The sequence below is a fragment of the Molothrus aeneus genome, chromosome 33, assembly GCF_037042795.1.
Source record: "Molothrus aeneus isolate 106 chromosome 33, BPBGC_Maene_1.0, whole genome shotgun sequence".
In the NCBI taxonomy this organism is placed as follows: Eukaryota; Metazoa; Chordata; class Aves; order Passeriformes; family Icteridae; genus Molothrus; species Molothrus aeneus.
The window spans coordinates 1,717,949-1,740,950 of record NC_089678.1 but is presented as its reverse complement, the minus strand read 5'-3'; the positions used below and the strand labels follow the sequence as shown (position 1 = coordinate 1,740,950).

The following is a 23,002-nucleotide window of genomic DNA, read 5'->3' as shown; positions in this document are numbered from 1 at the left end:
AGACTAAGTGTCTCTTCTCTGGTCCTATTTCATGTGTAACTGTTCTGCAAACTGCAACGGGAATCCTTCCAATGTTCAGGCAACGTGGCAGGCACAGATGTAATTACAACCTCCACAGAATTCAGTCATTTGCAGTTGCACGCCAAAATATGTGCACCACAAATGCAGCTGTCCCGGTACTTCTCCAAGTACAGTATTATTTTGGAAAGAGGCAGAAGTGAAAAGAAGTATTGTACCAGCCCTGAAAGTGCGTTTGCTGAGGTCTGGGCTTAACTTAAAAACAAAGGATTTGGACAGAAATTTTAAATAGCCACAAGATAACTTACAACTTTTTAATGCCTCACAGGCAAAGTAGTAAGACAACAATTCCCTTGAGACCAGCTATGAGGGCAGAAGAGTGATTGAAGAGTGATTACCACTGGCTTCAAGAAGAAAAGATCTGAATCAAATCCTTCAGTTCCTCCCCAAATTTCAGAGAAGTAAATTTCAATTTGTCTGCTAGTTTCAGTTATCAATTTAAAATTCAGCATATGATTGATTATCCTGAGCTAGACCCAGGAAGAAACCAGGGTCAGAGTTTTGTCTATCATACACAGTAAATGCCACACAGTGTTCAGTGGTGTTACACTGAAGTATTACAAGACAGCAACTGATGGCAACAGAGCTGAGAGAAGTGAGGAGGGAAAATCCATGTTTTACCTTCCAACTTAAATTATTTTATATTAGCAAACTGTCTGCTTAGGAGTTGCTGTTGCAGGAGTGGGCAAGGGCAACCCTTCCAAAGCTCAGATTTCTTAGTCTTTATACAGTTTTCTTAGTCTTTATATTTATTTATATGAAGGAGGAAGCTTACCAAAGCAAACCCTTCAACATCCCACATAACTGGAACCTCAGTCTAACAGTAAAATGCAGAACAATAGACACAAGGTCAAAAAAAAACCCCAACCCCAAACCCCCCCTGCCCCCAAACTTAGAACAGGCCAAAAGACAAAAAGGGAAAAGGAAAAAAAGCCCCAAGAGACAAGAGAGTGATTCAAGGCCAAGGTGGATGGGACTTTGAGCAAACTGGTCTAATGGAAAGTATCCCCACCCATGGAAAATAGATGGTCTTTAATGTCCTTTCCAACCCAAACCATGTTATGATTCTGTGATTCCTTCTCACCTCAGTGTGTTCCAACAGATTTGAGCCATACAACCCAGCAGAGGCAGCAGCTCGAGCCAGGTACCGAGCTATTGAATTCACATCAGTAAATGAAACTTGCCTAAAAAAAAGATAGGGGCAAGGCAAAGGTAAGTTACTACCTCCAGTCAGTTCAACTTTAATTGCACATACATAGTTGAAACATGTGCAAAGCAAACACAAAATAACTTCCAGGCGAGCCAACAGGTACCAGGTCACCAGAGTAGAAAAACAAAAATAAAATAAACCTAGAACAGGAATAAATAAGTCCTTGCTTTTCTATCACCAGATGGAATAATAACCTTCTAAATGTGTGAGAATTTTGTTTAAGCTGAAAATGAGAAAATAAGACTGATTATTCTTTCGAATACTAAAGCTCTCTTCACATCTGACAGAATTCATAAGTATAACCTGAGCTACAGATTTTCCAGATTATAAGGAGCTAATCAATATCTGTTTTCTTTTCATAAAAGAAGGATCACTTTGAAGAGGATTCCTAGTGAATTAACAGAAGAATTGAGAGGTCTTCATCATGGTTTTAAGGGCTAGCATCAGGGGAAAAAATCCCTGTTCATTTGTTACTTACTTTACTCAATTCACACTTCACAGAAACCATCCCCTGGTGAACAAACTTCCCTGCATGTATTTGTTTTTTTTACCCAGTCTTCTCCAGATAACAGACTAATTTGAATTTTTTTGTCCCCATACCGCTTATGAAAGCCCTCAACAGATCTGCAGAAGAAGGGCTCTCCAAAGGGAGTACTCCTTTGTTTTCATGTCAATTTTCTACATTACATACAGTATCAAAAAGCTGTACTCTATCAGAAATCTAGCTTCCAGTTCATCTAAATTAATATTTGCTAAAGAACTTGGAAGAAAGATGCATCCAGAAACATCAGTTCTCCAAATAATACTCATTGCTACTCTACAGTCCCACATAGATGCAGACTGCAAAAACAGAGCTCCAACTGCTTCTAAATCAAGCATTGATATCAACAAAAGGAGTCCCTGTAAGTGTTTTTTTTTAACATTTACTCAATTTAATGGACTGAATGCTATACTCCAACTTGTCCAACCAAGGTTCCACTTCTGTTCTGTCATTGTTCTCTATTTCCTTTTTTACCTACTGCATCCTTTATAAAATTAAAAGAATTGTGATAGCCCTCAAGCCTTGCAAAAATCAACAAAAGTTCTGAAAATTATACAGAATGTACTTGATATATTAACAATTAGAATGTGCCCTATTTTTAGTACAAATGGACCAGCCAGTCTCATTAGGCTAACTGCAGTACAACCTAAGGAATATAGTTCATTGGGAGGGTTTTTTTGGTTTGCTTGTTTTTAATTTTGCTTGCTTTCCAAGCATCTAGGATCCAGTATATATATATAGAAGATCCATAAAATGTAACTAAAACCCAAAGTCACAGTAGGGTGTTTAAATTATACCCTACTGTGTACTTGAAAATGTGTCCTATTCTAATTTCCCACTATCAGAATTTAAGGAAGCTTTTATAAACTGAGAAAAACAAATCATTTCCAATACAGTTTCACTTGAAAAGTCTGTGAAATGCACTTTTATTGTTTTCTCTAATTCATACCAAAACAAATACCCTTGATTACTCAAGCAAAACTGAATACATGTATGAAATGGGAAAATGTTACTCTGAATAAATCTTACTTATGCTTTAAAAGTTAAAAATACTCCCACCCAAACATCACTAATTGACCTCTTTGAAAAAGTTATAAAAGACTTTTTGCAGCCAATGCTTGCTAACTCCAGGGCTAAGTAAAGAAGAATGAACAGGGAAAATGCAATGCTACAGGCAGAGTGGCTATTGACAGTGACATGAAATGCCACATAATTAAACACCAGGGCAAATGTTCAAGAAGACAAGATGCAAAAAAGGGACCAAAAAATAATAGCAAACACATAATACAAAAAACCCCAAACCACAAATTATTTCCAACTATAATAAATCAATGTTGAATTGACTTGCTAAAAGCTTTTGCTTGATCTGCCTAGGAAGAATAACTACTCTGAAATGTGCATGTGCCCACCATACAAAAGCTGTACTGCAGCTTGTTTTGACAAGACACAGGTACACCAAAACTCTCCAAAAAGCCATCAGCACTTAGCAGAGTAGTTTGCTTATGAGCTATTACTACAAGAAGTTTTGAAGCTAAATCTTCAAAAATAACCTTTAAAAAAAAATTCATCATCTCAAATGAGCGATAAACCTTTTAGGTAGCTGGCTGACAGCTAAGTTTCAGCTAGCTAGCTAAAAATTTTGTCACCAGATTTTAACTGAGTTTCAAAACCAAACATAGAAGAATCACAAATAAAATGTTCTTTCTTGTTCAAGTGAAGTCATTAGAACTAATGGATTCAAAAAAAGAAAAAAGAATCTGAAACATCCAAAGTGATTTTCACAACATGCCAAACAAGATGCTTCAGCAGAACTGATGCCATGAAATCCATTTAGCAAAAGCATTAGTTGAGATACAAATTCAGCTGATGCCTCTCACATTGCAGATATACTTTTAACAGGCTTTAAGGCAGAGAATCAATTTGCAAAATTGCTACAACCAAGCAAGGGAAAATTAATGCAATACTAAGGTCTGGAATAACTTCTTGAACATAAGCCAATGCAAGGGATGAGAGGACACTAACACACAAAAATTTCCATCTGATGGGCCCATGATTCTAGACATTATCTACCCAGGGCCAAAGTGCAGAAAAAGAGTGTTTGCTTTACATTTCTGACAAGTTCCATTACAGCCAAAATGAGTGGTTTTGCAATGCAGTAGGAAGAAGGCACGGCAACACTAAATTATTTAATGAAAGAAATATTATTTCAAAGCAAATGATATACATTAAAAATATTGTGTCACAGGAGCACATATATGTATAAATACATACATATATATATATATGTATACATTTTAATATATATATATATCCATCCACTGCCCAAACAGTCAAAGTAAAACAAAATCCAAACCTGACTAAGGCTACTTAAGGGGAAAATTTTCTCCTGCAAGTAAAAAATATCCAATTAACTTTCTGTTATGTAAGCTGTATCCCACATGTGCAAAACACATACTGAAGATTATTAAAGCTGTACCAATTAAATCCCAATATAATCTGTCATATTTCTCTTGCTTTCATTCAAAATCACAAATTCAGCGCCATCACCAGGCACAGCAAAAGACAATACGCAATATCAGATTATGCAAGAACCCCTATGTGAGTTCAGATCTAACATTTTAAACAGAAAACAGTATTTGCAACCAGTAAAACAACCATGACTGAAGGCTGTGAATCTTCCTGTGCTTTGATTTTCTGCAAATATATGTACATAGTGACAAGTTTATTACCTAAGGTTAGAAGACATGGAAGTGCTCAGTTAGTGTTAATTTATGAGGAGCAAGTCAGTAACTGCAATACAAGATGAAATACGTTGCTTCTATAGCCATTTTTCAGACAAGCAGGTATTCCAGTCTATGATGCATTGGTGACTCTAACAGCATCTCCTACTGAATTAGCTCACGAAATGAGAGTTTGCCAGCAGGTCTGTGAACAATAGATTCCCCCAAATCTTCAAAAAAAAAAATCTGTGTTCAAAAACTACAGTTATAATCAGTAATTCCAAATTCATCATGGTGTTACCATACTTTAAGTTACAACTGCAATGCTCATGTGTACAAATATGCTCCTAACTGCAGATACTAAATGCTAGAGTTTCCACTGCTAGCTTCCACTGCAAGAGGAGGATCTCTCCTCTTGATATACCCAGATGTCTTAACTCATATGGAATTGAAGAATACAATGCAGCTTCCCAAAACTAACAGTGTTAGTCCTGCATTTCTGATAGGCATTTGATCTCACTCAGACTGTAAAAACCATCTTTGTGTCCCAAACTTGAAGTTATCCATTCCAATGGTACAGTATTTTTAGAAGGACAGACAATATAATACTACAAAAATTTCCAATATTCTTTCTACAGTGTGCAGATGGATACGCTGAATAGCACTACACAGGTAATTAGCACTTTACTGACATCATGCCTTTGCTTATACACATACATTAGGGAGCTTAAAATGATGTTATCTCAACATTCAAATTTCAGTCCACCACACATGTACAAGCCCAAGGAATCTTATATTATCAAACTTCTCTAATATAAAACAGCCTTGCTGCTGGTAACCCATGGCACCACACAAAGTCCTAAACAGTAAAGTAACTGGTACAACATAAATATTATACATAGGTACATGTAAATAAAAAGTTTTTTCCATAAAGATCTAGTTCAGAATATACTGTAAATGTTTTGCCTGTCCTAGAGACACCAGTAATGCAGTGATGAATAAAACTGTGTTTTTTTTCTTTTCCTCCTACCTCAAAAGGTTACTGTCAATGCTACAACCATGTGATTTTTAAAACTGCTGACCCAAAGGTAGAAGGAGAGATGCAAAGTCACTTACTCAGACACAGAGAGGATGGTTTCTTTGCCTTCTTGCACTGAAATTTCAACATCATTCTTCACATGCTCCACCGTCAGCAGAGCTCCTTGAAAAAACAAGAGAAAAAGATACTGAACTTCCTTCCAGGAGAGATACATTTCATAGTTACAACCAACCACTTACATCTCCTATCCACTAGGACCAGGTGACTGAAGCGACTGCTTCAAATGAGAATGCCCAGGGAAACAAAAAAATCAATGTTCAGTCTCATATGCAAGAGGCTTCTTCTTGGCAATCCTTACAGCCTCAAATTGATAATGTCCAGCACACAGTGATCTGCAGTGAGCTCAGCAAGTGTCAGCTGTGATACATTTTTGCTTCCTAAGGGTATGGTAAAAATTAGTCCTGTCGCCCAGTATATGAGGAGAATGTAATCAAAAAGCTCTTAATTATTGAACAATATTACTAATGTAATCCATTCCAGCCCTGACATGTGCATCAAAGGAGATCAATTACTCAATATACCAGCATTTTCTGATCAAGGATGAGACTATTTTTAACCTGATTTAAAGTTTATGAAAAGATTAGCCATTCAAAACCAAGAAACTTTATCCATGTAAAAGCACAGGAAACTTACACACGTTTTCAAAGTAGTTTACCAGTGACAGTAAGAAATGGTCTGCAGAAAGAAAATAATTACTGAAGTTTTTAGGCTACACCATTGACTGGAAGACAGCTCTGTCCACATTCCAAGAGGCTTGATGCAAACCTGCTCTGATCTCTAGGCTCTACAGCACGACACAGCAGCTCAAACAGAGCACCGAGCTCACTTGGATGCGTTTCTGCACTGGCTCTGCTCCAGACTCAGCCTGCTGAGCACAAGAGGAGCTTGTGTTCTCTAACTTTGCTCAGAGGCACGTACAAAGGCAGCAAGCTTTTGCATAGGCAAATCAGGAACTGTACTCTAGGTCTAGAAAGCCACCTAACCTGTTAAAGTCTCCACAGCATGCTGTGCACTTTACCTTCCCTTGAACAATGCTCCAGCTACCAAGGCAGATGATACTAGAAGCTATTAATACACTGGCCTAAATACAAACCACTGGAGCTAGGAATTCCCTAGCTCTCACCTCTGCTCAGCTGAAAACCCTTCTTGTGGCATTAAGAGTAAGTCAAGGTTCTTCTTCTCATCCCTCAGCTATCCATCTGTGAAATTCAGGGTGACATCCCTTATGCATTACATTAGTAAGACACGTAAGTATTTTAATAACATGCACGGAAATGCTTTGAAAATAACAAGTATTATGTGCACCAAGCTATGTAATTAATACTGATGACATTAAAAACTACTACACTTTTCTTGCACAGCAGACACAATGAAGAGTATGAAGTAGGGATGAGTAAGATGAGTATGCTTGTCTCCTTGATATAAATGTTTCATCTGTAATATGTAACACTTCTGACACAATCATGCAATCTCCTGAAATAAACCTCCAGTGCCACACACCAGCTGTCAAACAAAATAAGTCTCCAAAGCCCCTAAAACTGATGTTAATCATAATTCATATTGCATTATTTTCTTTTTTGGCAAATCAGTATAAATAAGTCTCAGGAGAAATGTTATTTAAAACATAAATGTTTTTATACCTTGAATCAGTAATCATGCAAGTTGTATTCAACTCTGAAATCCATTTGGGAGTAACAGCAAGAAAAATAAATCAATAAGCTACGATGAAGAATAGGAAGAAAATTTATTTTGAACAGCTACAACGAAATGGAGAAATTTTATGGAACACGTACAAAAGATTGTTTCCAGATGGATGGAAGTGCAATGAAGGAGGTTCTCACATTTTTAAAGGCAAAATAACATCGAAGGGCAGGGAGCAACCGAGAACTTCGAGCCAGCTCCCAAGAGGGGAATTTTAGCAGCGGATTAGAACTGAAAATGAAAGATAGCAAGACAGCGGCAGAGGTCACGAGCAGGCGATGTGAACTAGGGCTGCACTGAACATTCAGCCTCAACGTGCCAAGTCACCCGTGCCCGAGTTCCCGCAGCCAGAGTTATGCCCAGCGCCGGCCGCTCCGCCACGGCCCGAGCAGCTGCCCAGAGGGACCCGCAGCGGGCACACGGCCCCGGGGAAGGGCGGCAGGGATGGGACGGACGAGAGGAACGGGAAAGACGGGAGGAATGGGAAGGACGGGCACGGGCCTCGGTGCCGCCTCGCCCGGCCCCGCACGCGGGCACGGCCGGCGCCGCATGATGCAACACGGGAGGGAGGGAGCGAGGGAGGTGGGGAGGGGACGGAGCCCCGCCGGACCCCCGGCAGAGCGGGATCGGGGCGGCGCGGGGCGAGGGCCGGCCCGCACTTACCGAGAGGGGGACTGCTCGCGTCCACGGTGAGGCTCAGAGCCGCCATTCCCGCCGCCAGCGCCGGAACCGAGGGAGGCGGCGGGGCGGGGCGCGCAGTGCTGCCACCTCGGCAGGGGCCGGCGCGGCCAGGGCGGCCCGGCAGGACCCGCCCCGGGGCGGGAGAAGCGCTCGTCACTTCCGCGGGAGAAGCCGTAGGGGCGGCGGAGCGGGAGGTGAGGGTGCCCGGTGTGTCCCTTCGCTGTTGCGGCCCAGAGCCCGCCCGGAGGAGGGGGCGAGGCCGGAGCCGGAGCCGGCCGGAGGTGACGAGCGGGCGGCGCACGAGGCCCTCCCGGGCCCTCCCGGCCGCGCCGGTGGAGCCCTGGGGAGCTGGCCGGGGTGAGGGATGGGTGCTGGGTGAGGGCTGCCCTGCCCCTCAGCAAACCAGATGCTGGTGCTTCCCTTCTCACGGCTTCTCCGGCTGAGCCTTCCCCAGGGCTTTGCGGGCGCTGCCTGCCAAAGCCCTTAGCTGGATGTCTGGCTAGCAGACGTGGAGATGCCTCCAGCCCCTTTTCTATGTGTGATGATCCAAACAAATCGAGCAGCGCAACACACACCGACACGTTTGAGTGCGGTGGTTTCACTCCTCTGGTTTTGTAGGATGTCACTTGTTAAACTTCTGACAAACGTGCGAATTTTGCAGCGGGTCAAATGAGTCCTAGAATACCCCGAGTGGGAAGGGACCCACAAGGATCATTGAGTTCAACTCCTGGCCCTGCACAACGTGGTCCAAACGCTTTTGAACTCTGGCAGGCTTGGCACTGTGACCACTTCACTGGAGAGCCTGTCACAGTGCCCAGCCACCTTCTGGAGCCCTGGAATGAATTACAAAATGCTGCGTCACCGAGTTTTCACAGCAGACTGGCTCAAATTCACTTTGTTGCAAGGACAACGCAGTGTCCCTGTGATTTCCCGCCCCCCATCTATTTTATAGATGTTACTGTAGCACCTAATGTGCTAACAGAGACATTATCAAATGCTTGATTGGTGAACCAGTGCTTTTTGTGCAGTGGAGGTAGTGGTATAGCCAGAGCATGACTGCACATTACATGCTGGTTTTTATGCTTGATTCCTGCTGCTGGATTTAATTTCAACTTTGCCTACTCTTCTCTGTAAGCGGTTCTACAGTTTCTGTAAGCATGGAAAGTATTTCCACGAGTTTCCATACATAAGTATCTTTCCACATCATTCAGAAGCTGATACATACTGTGTGTTCTACTACCATTCAGGTAACTAAATGAGCTGACAGAAATTACAGCAGAATTAGAAAGAGGCTTATGCTGAAGAGATTTTCAAACCTATTGCAAGTTTCAGATGAAAATAAGATTACAGAAGCAATAGATGAAGATTACTATCAATGGGTTCTGTCCTTTTTATTTTAATGATTGCATGGAAAGAACGATTAAGGAAGGCCTTTGTGTTGCCTGAGTTCTACATTTTATCATAACCTGTTTTGCAAATTCACATGCAGATTTTGATGGGAATGCTACAGCGTGCAACTCAAAGAATCCTGTATAAGATAAAGGTAAAAATTATGTATAACAAACAGTGAAATCATTATACTTGCTATATGGTTCAAACTTCAGTCACAATCAGTATGTGGAATGACTAAACTTATAATGGGCCAAAATATGAAGAAGGTTCTAATTAAAGCAGGCTGAATCTGCCTTGCATGCTCTTACCAGTTATGCAATTGAGGAAGAGAAGAAAGGTAGGCTTTAGATCAAGGGATTAGAAGCACACTTTGTTCCTATATATGCAGCTCTAATCCAGTGTCATGCTAGAATGAGGTAAATGCTAATCTTGCTAATTTATCTGTAAATGTTAGGCTAAGAGGACCTCACTAAGGAAAAGATTCCTTAGATTCTTTTCCACGTGTGCACATGGAGAGACAGGAGCATCTCAGCAAGAGTTGCCTCGTTCATATCTTTTGGTGGCAAGATGTTCCTGCTTGTTGGAAATGGAGTCGGCTTTAAGCCAGTGAAGTCATATTGGTGTAACCCTAATGTGAGGAAAGGATCTAATCTAAGGACTTAAGGTGGAGTTGTTGAATATATTGTATGATGACAGGAGAGAGAAGTAACTTTAACACACTGGAAAACTGAATTTCAAAACCTTCTTCTGTATGGAAAACAACTTTTTATACCTTGAGGCACTCATTTAAAGATAGTTTGTGTGGATGAAGAGTGTAGTTATTTAGAAGACCTAATCTTGTGGGCAGAGAGGAAGTGAGAAAGGGTGCAGTGCATCTTGCAGGCTACTTTGGCTTTCATTGGTGCCAGCAGAGGGTAAGGAAAAAAATCATGTGTGAGAGCTTAGGGATTTGGTCTTTATGTAAGCAAGCAGCTGTGTTCAGATACCCTTCCTGAGACCACCTGCCTGAGAACCTGACATATGTCACTCTTTTGTCCACAAGGAGAACAGAAAGAAAAGCAAATCTCCATGTTGTCTGTTGAAACTGGCATGCCTCAATATGTATCACATTGATAGGGAAAAGGAGGCGCTAGGACTCCTTCATTTGAGAGTAAAGGACTTGAGTCACATCATCTGGAGAAAAGAAGGGGCACAGATGCCTCACTGGTTCAAGAGCGTGATTCGAAAATCCTAAATTCAGCTTGAAAAGACTTCAAAAGAGTTTGTCTAAGTTTCCAATTTTAGTTAGTCATACGTAATTTACCACTGGTTCTCCTTTGTGTTCAAGTGGACTGGGCAGTTTAATCCTGCTTTCCTAACAGCCACACCTATGGGAAGGCTGACTGAAACAGGATCTCCAATTCAAAGTTAATTTTAGGTGATCTTGGCCCTGTTCTCTCCCCTCCTCTAACATGCCTGTGTTCCACAAGCAGGGAAAATGGTAGTGTCAACTTCCTCAACTCTGGGGCTGTTGGAAAGGAGCCTGCTTTATCTCAGAATCTGGACATGGAAAATTTCAAAGTCTGACTTTTCAGTTATTCCCAAGTATGCAAAGTGACCTTGGCTTTGGATGCCCAAAGTGCTCCAAGACTACAGTGGCATAAACCCTGAAAAATCATTTCAAATCATAGAGGTGCTAGGAACTCCTGCCTTTGTCATGCTTCCTTGGATTTCCAAGTGAGCTGTTCTGAACTCTGCTGTATGTACACTTCACTGATCCTCACTGAATCTAGTGATCCATGAACCCTTATTTGAGATTTCCAGGCCCAGCTGCATTGTGTCCTGCCTCCTGCAAAACTCAGACAACCCCAACTGGCCATCCCAAAACTCAGTGAAGACCAAAAAAAAAATTCAGCTGCCTCTCTAAGAATCAAAACTGGCAACTTTATAACAAATGGGATCATCCATCCAGGCAAATGCTTAGTCCATTTGTATTTAACACAATAACCCTTATTGACAACAAAAACCATTGAACAAGATCAGGTAAATGTCTTAACATGATTTTGTGCTCAGAATATGAAGATGATTTTTGGTCTGCAACGTTATGATTAGCAGTATATTACACTCATGAGGAAGAAAAACTCCCAAAAAATATAGAAAACATCTACTAAAGAAATGTGACTGTTTTGATGTTGTCTGCTCAACACAGCCAAACAATCTGATCAAACAGATACTTAGAGATTCTGTATAATTTTGAAATTACTGAACACCTTACTGAAAGAATTCAGTTCAGATTCTATGAAACAGAATTTCGTGCTCAGTCATCTTCTTCCTTTCTTTTTTACCAAGCTCATTTTCTCAGCCTTCCAGGCCAAGTGAAGACTCTTCCCTGCTTTAAGGCATAAGAGATTCTTTCACAGTGTTTGGAATACGACTGGCATAGTAGTCATAATTTCTCAAAGTGGCAAGGACCCCAGCTGAATTCATGTGTTTCACCTCCTTGTTATACTGAAATGAATTTCCACAGATATCAGTTATCTTGCCTGCAAAAAAAAAAAAAAAAAAAGAAAGAAAAAAAAGAAAAATATTCCAGCAAAAAGGAGTTGGAGTCTATTAGTTCAAGTGAAATAACTAAAAGCAGTCTTTGTGGTACACATGCCTGTCTTCACATGTGAAGTATCTTTGCTTCCAATTTAAGTACAACAGGTTTTATATGGACTGAAATCAAATAACTAGTGGGTTTATTTTTTTTTCAACAATACTTAAATTCTTTGTGTCCCAGAAATAGGAAAACATCTCTCTCTCATGGATTACTTTAAATGTTTCCTGAGTAGCTTTAACATTTGCCATTGACAAGCATCAAAGAAAAATCCTCAATTCAAGTAAAAACCAGGGTAACTCTATACCACAAACTCTAACATAGTGTTGAAACACCCCAGCTGGTTTTAACTGAGATTTTAGGAATCACTTAGCAAGACCAAGACAGATCTTTGTAAATTAACAGATCCTGCTCATTTAACCAGGAGATTCCTACCTACCAAAGAGGCTAAATACAGCACTGTGCTACCCCAGATTGGTTGGGTTGCTTTGTGCTTGAGCTAACCCTGTTTAAAATTATCCCACCGTTATGAACACTACAGGCTGCAGAGGAGTTCAATAGTGTCATTATGAAGCCTGTTATCCTTGCTTGACAGAATTTAGGAATCAAACCCCATAATTTAAGCATATGGTAGTAAAAGGCCTATTATTGTGGAAAGAAGAATTAAAAAAAATAATACTACTTCAAATCTTCAGTGATGAGTCTTTTCATAATTTTTCAACCCCTTTAGCCTCTAGATAAGTGAAGTTTCTCATGTTGGTTGGAGACCAATAATTCTATTGAATTACATTAATGACTCAATTTTGGAGTTTGTATATCCAGAGAACAACAGCATGATTTGACCTATTTTTATTGGTTTAAAGAATTCAATGTCCACATACTACGTAACATGTTACTAATAAACTACTATACTCAGTTAGTAGGACAGCAGATTTTACTGTGAGATAGTAGCCAACAGGAAAAAAAAGGGGGCATTTTTTTTGAAAATACTAAAATGAATATACCTTAAATTAAATTTGGAGATTTGGCTTTTTTAATTATGTGACAGTTACTGACACATGTCTTGTCATTTTTCTTTCAATGGAAAGCATAACTAACTTCAAATTAATGCATTTTCACTTATCCTGGAACTTTGAATGCTATTAACTTACCTCCCACAGCATGTAGGATAGCTTCAGGTGCACATGTATCCCACTTCTTGCACCCAGGACTGGCAAATACATAAGCAGATGCTTTGCCTTCTATGAGTTGAATGATCTGTTACGAATAGAGTTGCAATCATTGCAAAGGATTTAGGAATTTAGAAATGGGTAGAAATAACACCAGGAAGTGAGGATTAAATCTGTTTATTTAAGTACTGATAGTCAGGAAAGGAACACCAGCCATTTCCTTATTAATATTACAATAAATGTATTAAAATTTAGAAGCTATACTGTATCACCATTCCCAGTTCAATATTTTTGATTGTTATAAATACAGTCTATAGGATGAAAATCTGCTCTCAGTTTCAGAAACAAGAATTCGCTTCTTGTGCGAGTACTAAAAAAATAAAGTGGAAAATATATACCTGTTGTGTTAGTGCCTCTTTGGGCCTTGCACATGTTGGAGAAAAGAGATGAGAGGGTGTGTTTTTGACAGCTATGACAAAACAGCTTTAAAACCTGTACCAAATGAATGTTCCCTGTATGCAGAGAAATTTCACAAAGGAAATATCACTGTGTGCTTGTATTTTTTCCTTTCAAATGTGCTGCTAGGTAGTTGGAAAAAAAGCTGTATTAGCACAAATAGGAGGACATGTCCAATAATTGAGATTAAACTGAATTCCCATTTAGTCATTCTGGTCTTACAACTTTTTATTTTCACCCCTAAAAACAGAATACTGGGGAAGACAGACCTCAGCCATGACCAGCATGGGCACTGGTACAAATACACCTGTGCCACATTCTCTCAACATCACAGCAGACTGAATGCTAGGAAGAGAAGTTGTGCGGGGTAAGGTGGAGGAAGTCTCCCCTGTATGTTCATGCAAGTAAGCAAATAATTTCTTTAAAAAGTCTTTTTATTTTTTTTTTCCCAAAGGTGCCACCTCCCAGTAGAACCAGAAGATTGGGAGTTTTCATACCTTGTTTCCTGCTCCTCCAACTCTGATGACATGGTCTGGGTTCAAGGCAGCGATGCACTCATTCACCAGGGCACTGCTGTGGGAGCGGGTGGTAACAACGATGTGTTTGCCAGCAGGTGCTTCTGTCAGCTGAAAGCCAAAGGCACCCATGCCCAGCACTCCCCAGATTGTCCTGCCCAGCACAGCATTAGCTCCTGCCTACAAAAAAGACACAGAGTGATGGTTAATCACACTGATCAGCAGTTAAAGCACCAAGGGAAAGGGTACCTAGATGCATCTTGGCATATCAGGGCATATAACATTAATACTGGCCTGTACATTTAAACAGTGGCACTTCAAAAGAACTACTTGAGAGCCCAGAGTGAAAATTAGTTCTCTTTCCCTATAAGGCAATGACATCATTGACCCTTTTCTTATCTGTGACATTGTGGTGGTGGATTATATCCTGCTTCTAGTGACTGGCAGATGATTAATTGTATATTTCTGTACTTGGGGCACAATCTGTAATTGAAAGTATCTTGTAATTTGAAATATTTTGTGATCCACGTCACACAAAATATGATAGTATTACATCAGCTCAAGGGCTTTTTCTTTCAACTCAAATAAGTTTAATTAATCAGGCTGTATCATGAGCTCCCCCAGTAATACTGAAATAATCTCCAAATATATAAATGTCTGTAGGTTGGCCATCCTGAAGCCTGGCATGATGCACTCTAACTGAGCTGTCAGTGGCAACTTATGCTTGGTTTATTTAGGGCTGCAGATTTATAGCAGTTACCACACATTGCAAATGCACCCATTGCATGGATTTACTAAAGGATTTCTAGCAAAGACTGCAGCACCACTGACCTGTACTTGTTTTACAGTAGGTACTTTATAAGGACTGTTGTAATTTGCACAGTATATACATAATATATTCTGTATCAGGGCATTACACCAGCCTCATGATTCAGTATAGTTGTTAGTAAGTTCCTGACATTCAGTTCCTGGAAACCAACATTTAAAATTATATATATATTTAATTTAAAAACCCCAATACCTTACATTACAACATTAACTCAATTACATGCCACTTTTCAGTTGCAAGTGTGCTAACTGAAATAGCTTAGGAGTCACATTTAGAAATCACACAATGCTTCTAAATAAATCAATATTTTAATACCTCATAGTTGTAATACGGCTGATTAATAACTCCTGCTATTGCTTTGCCTCCATAGGCAATTCCAATAAGAATCGTTACGTGGTCAAGGAGACCTGGACAGAAAAAACCCGAATGTAGTTAAGCTTGAAAAAGAGAAAGATCTTAATAAAAATATAAACCTTCAATAAAAGTCCACAAATCAATATGCAGAGTGCTATCTTAAAAATGCAAATTATAATCAGGATTCTCAGATGTTAATATAATTTTTTAGTCATTTAGCTTTAAGGTCTGCTAAAAAATGCCCCAGATAGAGTTCTTTTAGTAGAGCTATGTTATAATTAACACATAATGAGAAGGACATTTAAAGATACAACTACACAGCAGTTTATGATGACATTCTTCTGTAATTGTGGTGGGAGTTCTTTAATGCTATTCAAAACTAACAATTTATTGACAGTTGTACATCTCTCTCCCCAAAAGGGGAAAAAATCTGCCTAAAAGATTTTATATTAATCAACTAAAAGATGCATTAGGAGGCAAAAGCATTATTTCAGCATATTGTTTCTTGGAGGCTTTTCTTTTTATTTTTTTATTTTCTTTCATTTTAGGGTCTATTTCTATGGATAGAAACTAGGCTTTGCTGAGAACAGTTTCTTCCCATGACTGAAAAAACATGATTTGTGGGAGGATGTTTGTTTCATTTTGAAAGGGCTACAAGTACAGCTGTGGTATTTGGGTTGTTTGAGAGGAAGATGTAAATATAATTGAGCATATTCCTGTTTGAAGGGGAGATTTAGTCCTTCAATTCAAAGATATGCAAAAAAATATGTAAATTTAACAAAAGACTCAAGACAACCGGCCAGCAGTCAAAGACAGCTCGTTGCACTCTGAAGTAATAAAAACTGGTCAACACTCAGTAGTCCATCAGGAATATTCAGTACTGGTTAGAACTGAATAGAGTGAATAAATACATTCCAAGCACTCAAAAAGTACAGAAACATCAGCCATATGAAACCATATTGTAAGTTACTTCTATTAGAAAACTATGCATTATGTATGCTACTTTATTACTATTGCTATTTTTTTTACCAAGAGAATTAAAAGAAAATCCAACCTTCAGTGTACTCCTTGGTTCCATCCAAGGGATCAACCCATATTACAAGCTTTAAGAATAAAAAATAAGGAAAAATTAACAAATACAAATCATGTAAATTAACACGCAAAGCATATATTTTACTTTAGTGCTTTTATTTCCTTATGGGAGTTAGGAAATAAAGAGATCCAAAGTTTTAACAATATTATATGGCTGAAGCCTATAATAGTATTTTACACCAAAAAAAAAAAAGCTTAAATATTGAACGGAATGTCTCAGTAAATCTCTTAATAGAAGTATGAAGGATTAAGCTGAAATGGAAAATGAGATTACTTTCATATGTCCAAACTAGATTCCTGCCAAATTAATTTGAATCACAAATTGTAAGAAGCCAATTTCCATTTCCCATTACTGCAGACAGGAGCATGCAGCATTTGCAGCTCTGGAGGTGTGATTCTCCTGACTACATTTCAGTTTTCAAACAAAAAAGAAAAACTGGCAAATTGAAAAAACCTTTCTTCATTGTACACTCTTAGCTAAAATTAGAAAGTAGTATAGATAATGTTAAATATTAAGCATTACCTCTTCCTCTTTAATTCCTGTGTACTGAGCAGGACAAGGTTTCTTCAGTATTTCCTCACAGTGACCATCTTCAATTAAATCCTCAGTTACATCATCAGTGGGCAGCTCCTAACAAAAGAATTCTCAGAATTATTAGAAAAATGTTTTGGACTCACCTCATTTTGCTTTAGAGCTGTGTATTTGACAGCAGCTTGAAAAAGCTAAAGAAATGGAAAGGTGAAATGGGATGGAAATAGCTTTATTTGTTGCTTTTTGGGTTCTTTTTTTTTAATTAAAACTAATGTTTTCCTAAACCCAGCCAAAGCAAATTCCAGTGCAAGCTACAGCAAGATAAACTGTTAGTGTGAAATAAAGCAGGTACTTACTTCTTCTCCTATGATTGTCATCTTGGGAAAATTCCGTGCCAGAGAAGCACAAATGCTCATTTGTACCAATCGGTCAGCTTTGGTCTGCAAGTCATTGGGTCCAGCCTGTCCAAGAGCGGATAGGTGAAGAAATACACCAGCACAGTGGCCCATACAGCACTCTGAATATCTACTTGTAAGCTAAAAGAAGTCTAATTTGGTAAATCTTCAACCCAGTAAGTGACCTTGTGAAAGGCAGGCTAAAAACTGCAAGAAGCAGAGTTTCCCTGTGCACCCCAGAGCTAAGACAGACTGGTCTGACAGTAGAACAGTGGATTTGGTGCCCCAAGGTGACATAAAAAAATGACTGCAAGCCTTCCCAATGTTGTGTAGCCAAACATATATTGCTACATGTGTTACAGTAATTTCTTAAATGTTAATTAACTGCTACATGTGAAAGTGGGTAACTTATTAACACTTTTTTAACCCTTTAGGTCTAGAGATAGAATCCCAGTAAGAAATAATTCTGTTAGCATTGGAATTTAGAAAGATAGTTCATCTAAGATTTGCATCTTAGTTGTATCAAACAAAAATTCTATCTGCTTGTATCTTATTTGCTGACAACATGAAAAGTGTTTTATCCAGCTACTGGAATTAGTCATAGGAATGGGATATTCTATTTAGAATCATGTAATGGGTTAATTTTTGCATGCTCAAAACTAGTCTGTCCCTTAGCCAAGCGATAATTTTATGAAATTTGACAATTTTCTTTGAAATTTCCCCTCTCATCCCCTAATTAATTTGGTTGAAATTGGTCCTGAATTTAGACTCAATAAGATCAATTTATTGCAGAGAATGTCCTTTGTTCCAGGACATGAACCCAATAAACAGTGTAAGTAGTTCTTCAATGTAAGAATGGGTGGACAAAAGTGTCTATCCCAAGTGGGGGATGGAGGAAGTACAAGCACTACCAAGAAAAGCAATATAAATGGAGAGCTTAGAGTCGACTGAGGGAAAGAAAACTCAGGATATCAGGAGAGGAGATGGCTAAAAACTCAGGTGTTCCTGAACTAGATAAATGGATGGAGGGTCACTGTGTTGAGGGAGAAGGTGGAACATTCCCTTCCCAGACGTTCTAAAGCTTTCAGTAAGGCCAGTTGGAATTGGTCTTGGTGTTTGCTGGCTACAGAAAGAGGATGAATGATGAGAAGCAGCACTTCTGTTCCTTTCTGTTCTGCATCTCTTCCCTTCAGACTGCAAAACAAAGGCACATGCTGAAGTTCTTTTGCCTTCTTCCTATTCCTTCAGCAGCCACCTTTGGCAAGAAGCTTGCAGGAATTTCAAGATCTCTAGTCCCTCAAACAAGAACCTCTTCTATTGGTCATTGCTTGCAATCTAATTTTGTGTTTGTAGTATTCATTCTTCAAAAAATTTAAGATTGTAAAACCAATCTTACTTAGAACCAATATCACCTGTTACATTTGATGATTTTTGAATAATGTAAAGACCAAGAATTTTTTTAATTATGCCCTTAATATTGTTACATATCTGTAAAGCTAGAATTAACTTCTAAAGTTAATTTCACCTATTCTGGTACTGCAGTCAAAGCAAAGATCCTGGTTCATCACTGCAACTTACTAAATTACAGCAAATTAAGAACTTTAATACCTGTTTTCTTTTTAGAATTAAATTTGAATTTGATTTAAATCTGAATTTATTTTGAAAACTTTTATTTACAATAAAAGCTAAGGTTCTTTTTTGTTTTAGGAAATCAAACGCTGATTTATTCTAATCCAAAATTCAGCAAGAGCATGGTATTTTAAGCTGTACTATGGATGTGAGAGCATAGGTCTAGTATATTTTCTGTTAATTTCCTTATTATGAATTTTGAGGTGCTATGCAAACCTTGTGTTTGTGAGGGAAATCAGGTCAAAATTATGGTGTTTCTTTTAAATGTACAAATGTTGTTTAGAAGTACTGGTCAAAAGACACTTTTCTAGGGCTGTTTTAATCCTTTAAAAAGAAATATTTGTTGTAGGTGGTAGCAGGGGAGGTGAGGGCTGTATTTCTTCCCACAGTTGCTGATTTTTAAAAATACCACTTTGGCTTGTATCTAACTCAAGATTAACAAGTGAAATTAAACTGGAACAAAGTAAAAGGTAATACCTTCTCAACTATGCCCAGATCTCCTGCAGACATCACATTTCTAACAATTGTTGCAGCTTTTTCTGCAACAGAATATGCTGAGGCCACCACACGCATGAGAAGAGCTGGAGAAGCCATGCTGAATGCTGAAAAGAAACAATAAGCAAACTTGAACATTTCTCTCTTCAACAGAAGAAAAAGGGTAGAGTATTTTACCTAACATTTCAAACAGAGTAGAAAGCGGAAAGTGGGTTACTGCCAGTAAATGGTAACGAGGTGAGCTTTGGATTTTTTTAAAAATACAATTAATGAACACAAGGATGTAAAGCTATTGTAGACAAGATCTTCCAAATACCGAAGTTCTGTCTGACAGTGAACCTGGTTCCCACTAAAATAGAATGACATTAAAAAACAACAACAGCAGCAGAAACTCCTATCATAAATATTAAGAAAAAGAAGAGTCTACACACAGCACTCATTTTTTGCACACTTTGAACATAAGTTCATTTCTTCAGAACTGAACCTACAGTTGGTTCATGCCCAAAACTCAAGCACAAGACTACCAGACCGGATGACATCAGCAACTTCACTTACTATTCCCTTGTTTAACTATAAAATAGGGGTTTGTAGATGGCCAATTGTGCACACAAAGTAGGTTAATGATACGCAGATACTGCTAACTTGTATGCAAAAGCTGAATTTAGCCATCTGAATTTAACTGTCCTTTCTGTATTTGTTTAACTTCTCCTGATTTCTTTAAGGAAATCAATTTATATCTTCCTGCCTCCCCTCAGCACTCTGTTTTCTGTCATTCTTAATATTGCATTGTCTTCCTCATCTGTTCTCCAGCACAAACCAGTGCAATTCACTGGACCTTCAGTCACCAATAGAATCAGAATACCAATAGAATAGCCATCACCCTTGGAAAGGCTAGCATTCCTCACAGCTTTTCTGTAGCTCAAGAAAAAGAGGTATTGATAACCACACTGCATTTTTTTAAAATGCAGAGCTAATTGCTTTTTATGTTTTTCTATTAGTTGTTTCTGTCTGTGTAGATGACACACTTTTTGGCTTGGCCTCAGATGTGTGACACACTTCCAAGGAAACACTTGAGCAGAGCCAGAACAAAATACAGAGGAACTCACTGATCACCTCACAAAAGAAGATATATTATGGGGGAAGTGTAATATTACAATCATATCATAAATATTGCAATTGCAGCAAGTCCTGCCTAAGTGGCAATAGGTCATTATACAACACCTTTCCCTTCTTCCTTGACAAATGAAGTTCATGGCTGTTCACAAAACAGCAATGTCAGAGGTATCAGAATCCCAAATTTAGCCAATTTAAGAACTTTTTGACCACTTTAGTAACACCATACCTGTACCAGTAAAGTCAGAAGCACTCTGAGGCTGAAAGAGTAGAACGACTGTGCAAGCACATTCAAAAAGCACAGTTCCTAATGTTAATTATTATTTCCAGCTGATGGATGGGAGCAAAGTGCATTGGAGTTCTGTGGAACAGCCAAGGTCCATACCCATACCCTGGACAAGTACCAATGGTTACAGAGGAACTTTTGGAAATGGTACCTGTGGCAAAAAGCAGCTCGCAAACAACTGAAAGTTGCAGAGCAAATATGTATCATATGGAAACACATGGAAAGCCATATACTATTTTAAGTCCATACCATCATGTGAAACAAGTTAGCATGAAGGAAAATAGTTTATTCCATAATGAAAATATACAGAATACAAGAATTTCTGAGAAGGAGTTAAAAAAAGTAGCATATTAGATGGAAAGTTTGGATTAAAGAATTTAAATGAATTATCAGATGAACATAATTAACATTTTTTGCTCAGCTTCTCAAAAAAAAAGTCATTTGACCTCTTACTGTACATTTGATCCTACTTCAAAAATGAGATGAAAACATAAGTGATTTAAAGTCTTGACTTACTTTATGTCTGCATAAAATTTAAAAAGACTCAGAAAACAATACAGAAATACTATCTTGCATTCTTGAAGCTTGACCCAAGGTATTTTTAGGTTCATTTTTCTTGTCCATACTTAGGGAAAACAAATACACTTTCTGTGGCGAACCCAAGATCTCCTGGCAAACCTTAAAATATTTTTATGAAAAAATAAGTTTTATTAGAAGAAACTGAAATGAGAGGTTCAACACCCCTTCCTCGTCACTCTGGATTAATTACTTAATGAATGCAAAGTATTTTATTAGTGCAAAGGTGCCTTAGATTTTTACAGGGCTGCATCTCCTGTATGGCTCATCTTCTGGTGTATTGGACCTTTTTGATTAGATAAGTGAATGCAGTAGTTGCATCTAAGTTTTTCACCTCTGTAACATTTTGATCTCAAGTTAACTTATTTATAGGTTTATGGCACATTCTTTCTGATGAGGGCAATGTCTAATGTATACTTCCACAAAGCACTTAAGAATATATTGTGTGCTTTGGACAAAAATAGTTTGACTCCTAGAAAACTGTGCAGTTTACAAATACTGCACAGCAATTATTCCCTCAAGTTAAACTTGGGTATAATTTTCCTCTAAAGATCTTCCCTCCTTTCTTCTAGCCCAGCAACTAAACTGTTGAATGGTCTTGCCAAATCAGCCTATTCCGATACCTATTAAAATTAGTGAATTCTCGTTCTACTTTTTAATTCTGATGTATCTAAGTACTACAGGCTGACAACAATTAACTTATCAAAGCACACATCACAGATTTGTTAGTGGTTCTCATTCTCTTTTATGCAAACTTCCATTTTCTAATTTTATGGTTTTGCCTGATGAAAGGAGCAAACGGACATCACACAGAGCATTGTCCTTAAATCCAAGTGCTAAGCCATGATTTCATTCTTGGAACTCTTCAATGCCTAAGCGACCAGAGCTCCCTATTTCTTTACAATAAACTTCGGCCCACACCTAATAAAAGTTAAACTTTCTATTATGTAAGGGAGCAATATTTACCCAGCAGAAGCAGGCTAGGACTCGGGGTCGGAACCCCACTGAGGTTCACCTACAGACTTCCAAGTGGGAAAGGGCTGTGCTACCTCATTTCACCAAAGAGAAAAACAAGGGAAGCCTGTTCCCGATTCTCTTGCCATGTTACTCCCGGTGGCAAAGCGCCTGCAGGGCAGCGCAGCCGGAGCTAGGAGCGGTACCCGCGAACGCACCCAGCGGAGCGTGGCCGGACACACCACGGCTAGTCAGGGATGGCAGAAGCGGCTCTGCTGGCGCAGCCGCCAACTCACCGTGTCCAGCCTCGCTTTTCCCAGGATCTCCACCGGCCCCCACAGCCCGGCACCGATCGCCGGCAGCGTGCGTGGCGCTCCGAGCCCTTCGCGTTCGTCCCCGTGCCAAGGAGGGATCCACGCCCCAGCACCGTCGCTCCCCGCCCGCAGCGCACTGAGGCCTCTGCGCCAGCTCCTTCAGAGAGGACTCGCTGCCCCTACCAAACCACCTGGGAAGGCCCGGAATCCTTCCGGCTCCGGGCGGGGCTCAAGCTCTCGCCCGGCCCGTCGGGAGCGCCGAGCAGTCGCCGTGCCGCCCGCCCGGCGCGGCG

At 39.3% G+C, this 23,002-nt stretch overlaps 2 protein-coding genes and 1 long non-coding RNA gene across 4 annotated transcripts in view; 1 reads left to right on the top strand and 2 right to left on the bottom strand.

The window, feature by feature from the left end:
• EPRS1 (glutamyl-prolyl-tRNA synthetase 1) overlaps positions 1 to 8,119 on the bottom strand; it is a 37,580-nt gene extending 29,461 nt beyond the window's left edge. For both annotated transcript variants that reach the window (XM_066568473.1, XM_066568474.1), the window contains exons 1-3: positions 8,013 to 8,119; positions 5,666 to 5,750; positions 1,163 to 1,262 (exon numbers count right to left, since the gene is read on the bottom strand). In XM_066568473.1, coding sequence (XP_066424570.1) covers positions 1,163 to 1,262; positions 5,666 to 5,750; positions 8,013 to 8,058 — 231 coding nt within the window. In that variant the 5' untranslated portion in view covers positions 8,059 to 8,119. The remainder of the gene's footprint in view (positions 1 to 1,162; positions 1,263 to 5,665; positions 5,751 to 8,012) is intronic.
• An 81-nt stretch (positions 8,120 to 8,200) lies between these two features.
• On the top strand, positions 8,201 to 15,448 carry LOC136568476 (uncharacterized). Its single transcript, XR_010785220.1, has 3 exons — positions 8,201 to 8,224; positions 13,876 to 13,992; positions 14,080 to 15,448. It is a non-coding gene; the product is annotated as an uncharacterized lncRNA (long non-coding RNA).
• Positions 11,326 to 22,962, bottom strand: BPNT1 (3'(2'), 5'-bisphosphate nucleotidase 1). The gene is made up of 9 exons (XM_066568477.1): positions 22,692 to 22,962; positions 19,449 to 19,573; positions 17,304 to 17,408; positions 16,939 to 17,046; positions 16,378 to 16,426; positions 15,285 to 15,376; positions 14,123 to 14,320; positions 13,152 to 13,257; positions 11,326 to 11,944 (listed from the first exon to the last, which is right to left on the bottom strand). The coding sequence occupies exons 2-9, from the start codon at positions 19,563 to 19,565 to the stop codon at positions 11,796 to 11,798; spliced, it is 924 nt and encodes a 307-aa protein (XP_066424574.1). The 5' UTR covers positions 19,566 to 19,573; positions 22,692 to 22,962; the 3' UTR covers positions 11,326 to 11,795.
• Between the last annotated feature and the right edge of the window lie 40 nt (positions 22,963 to 23,002).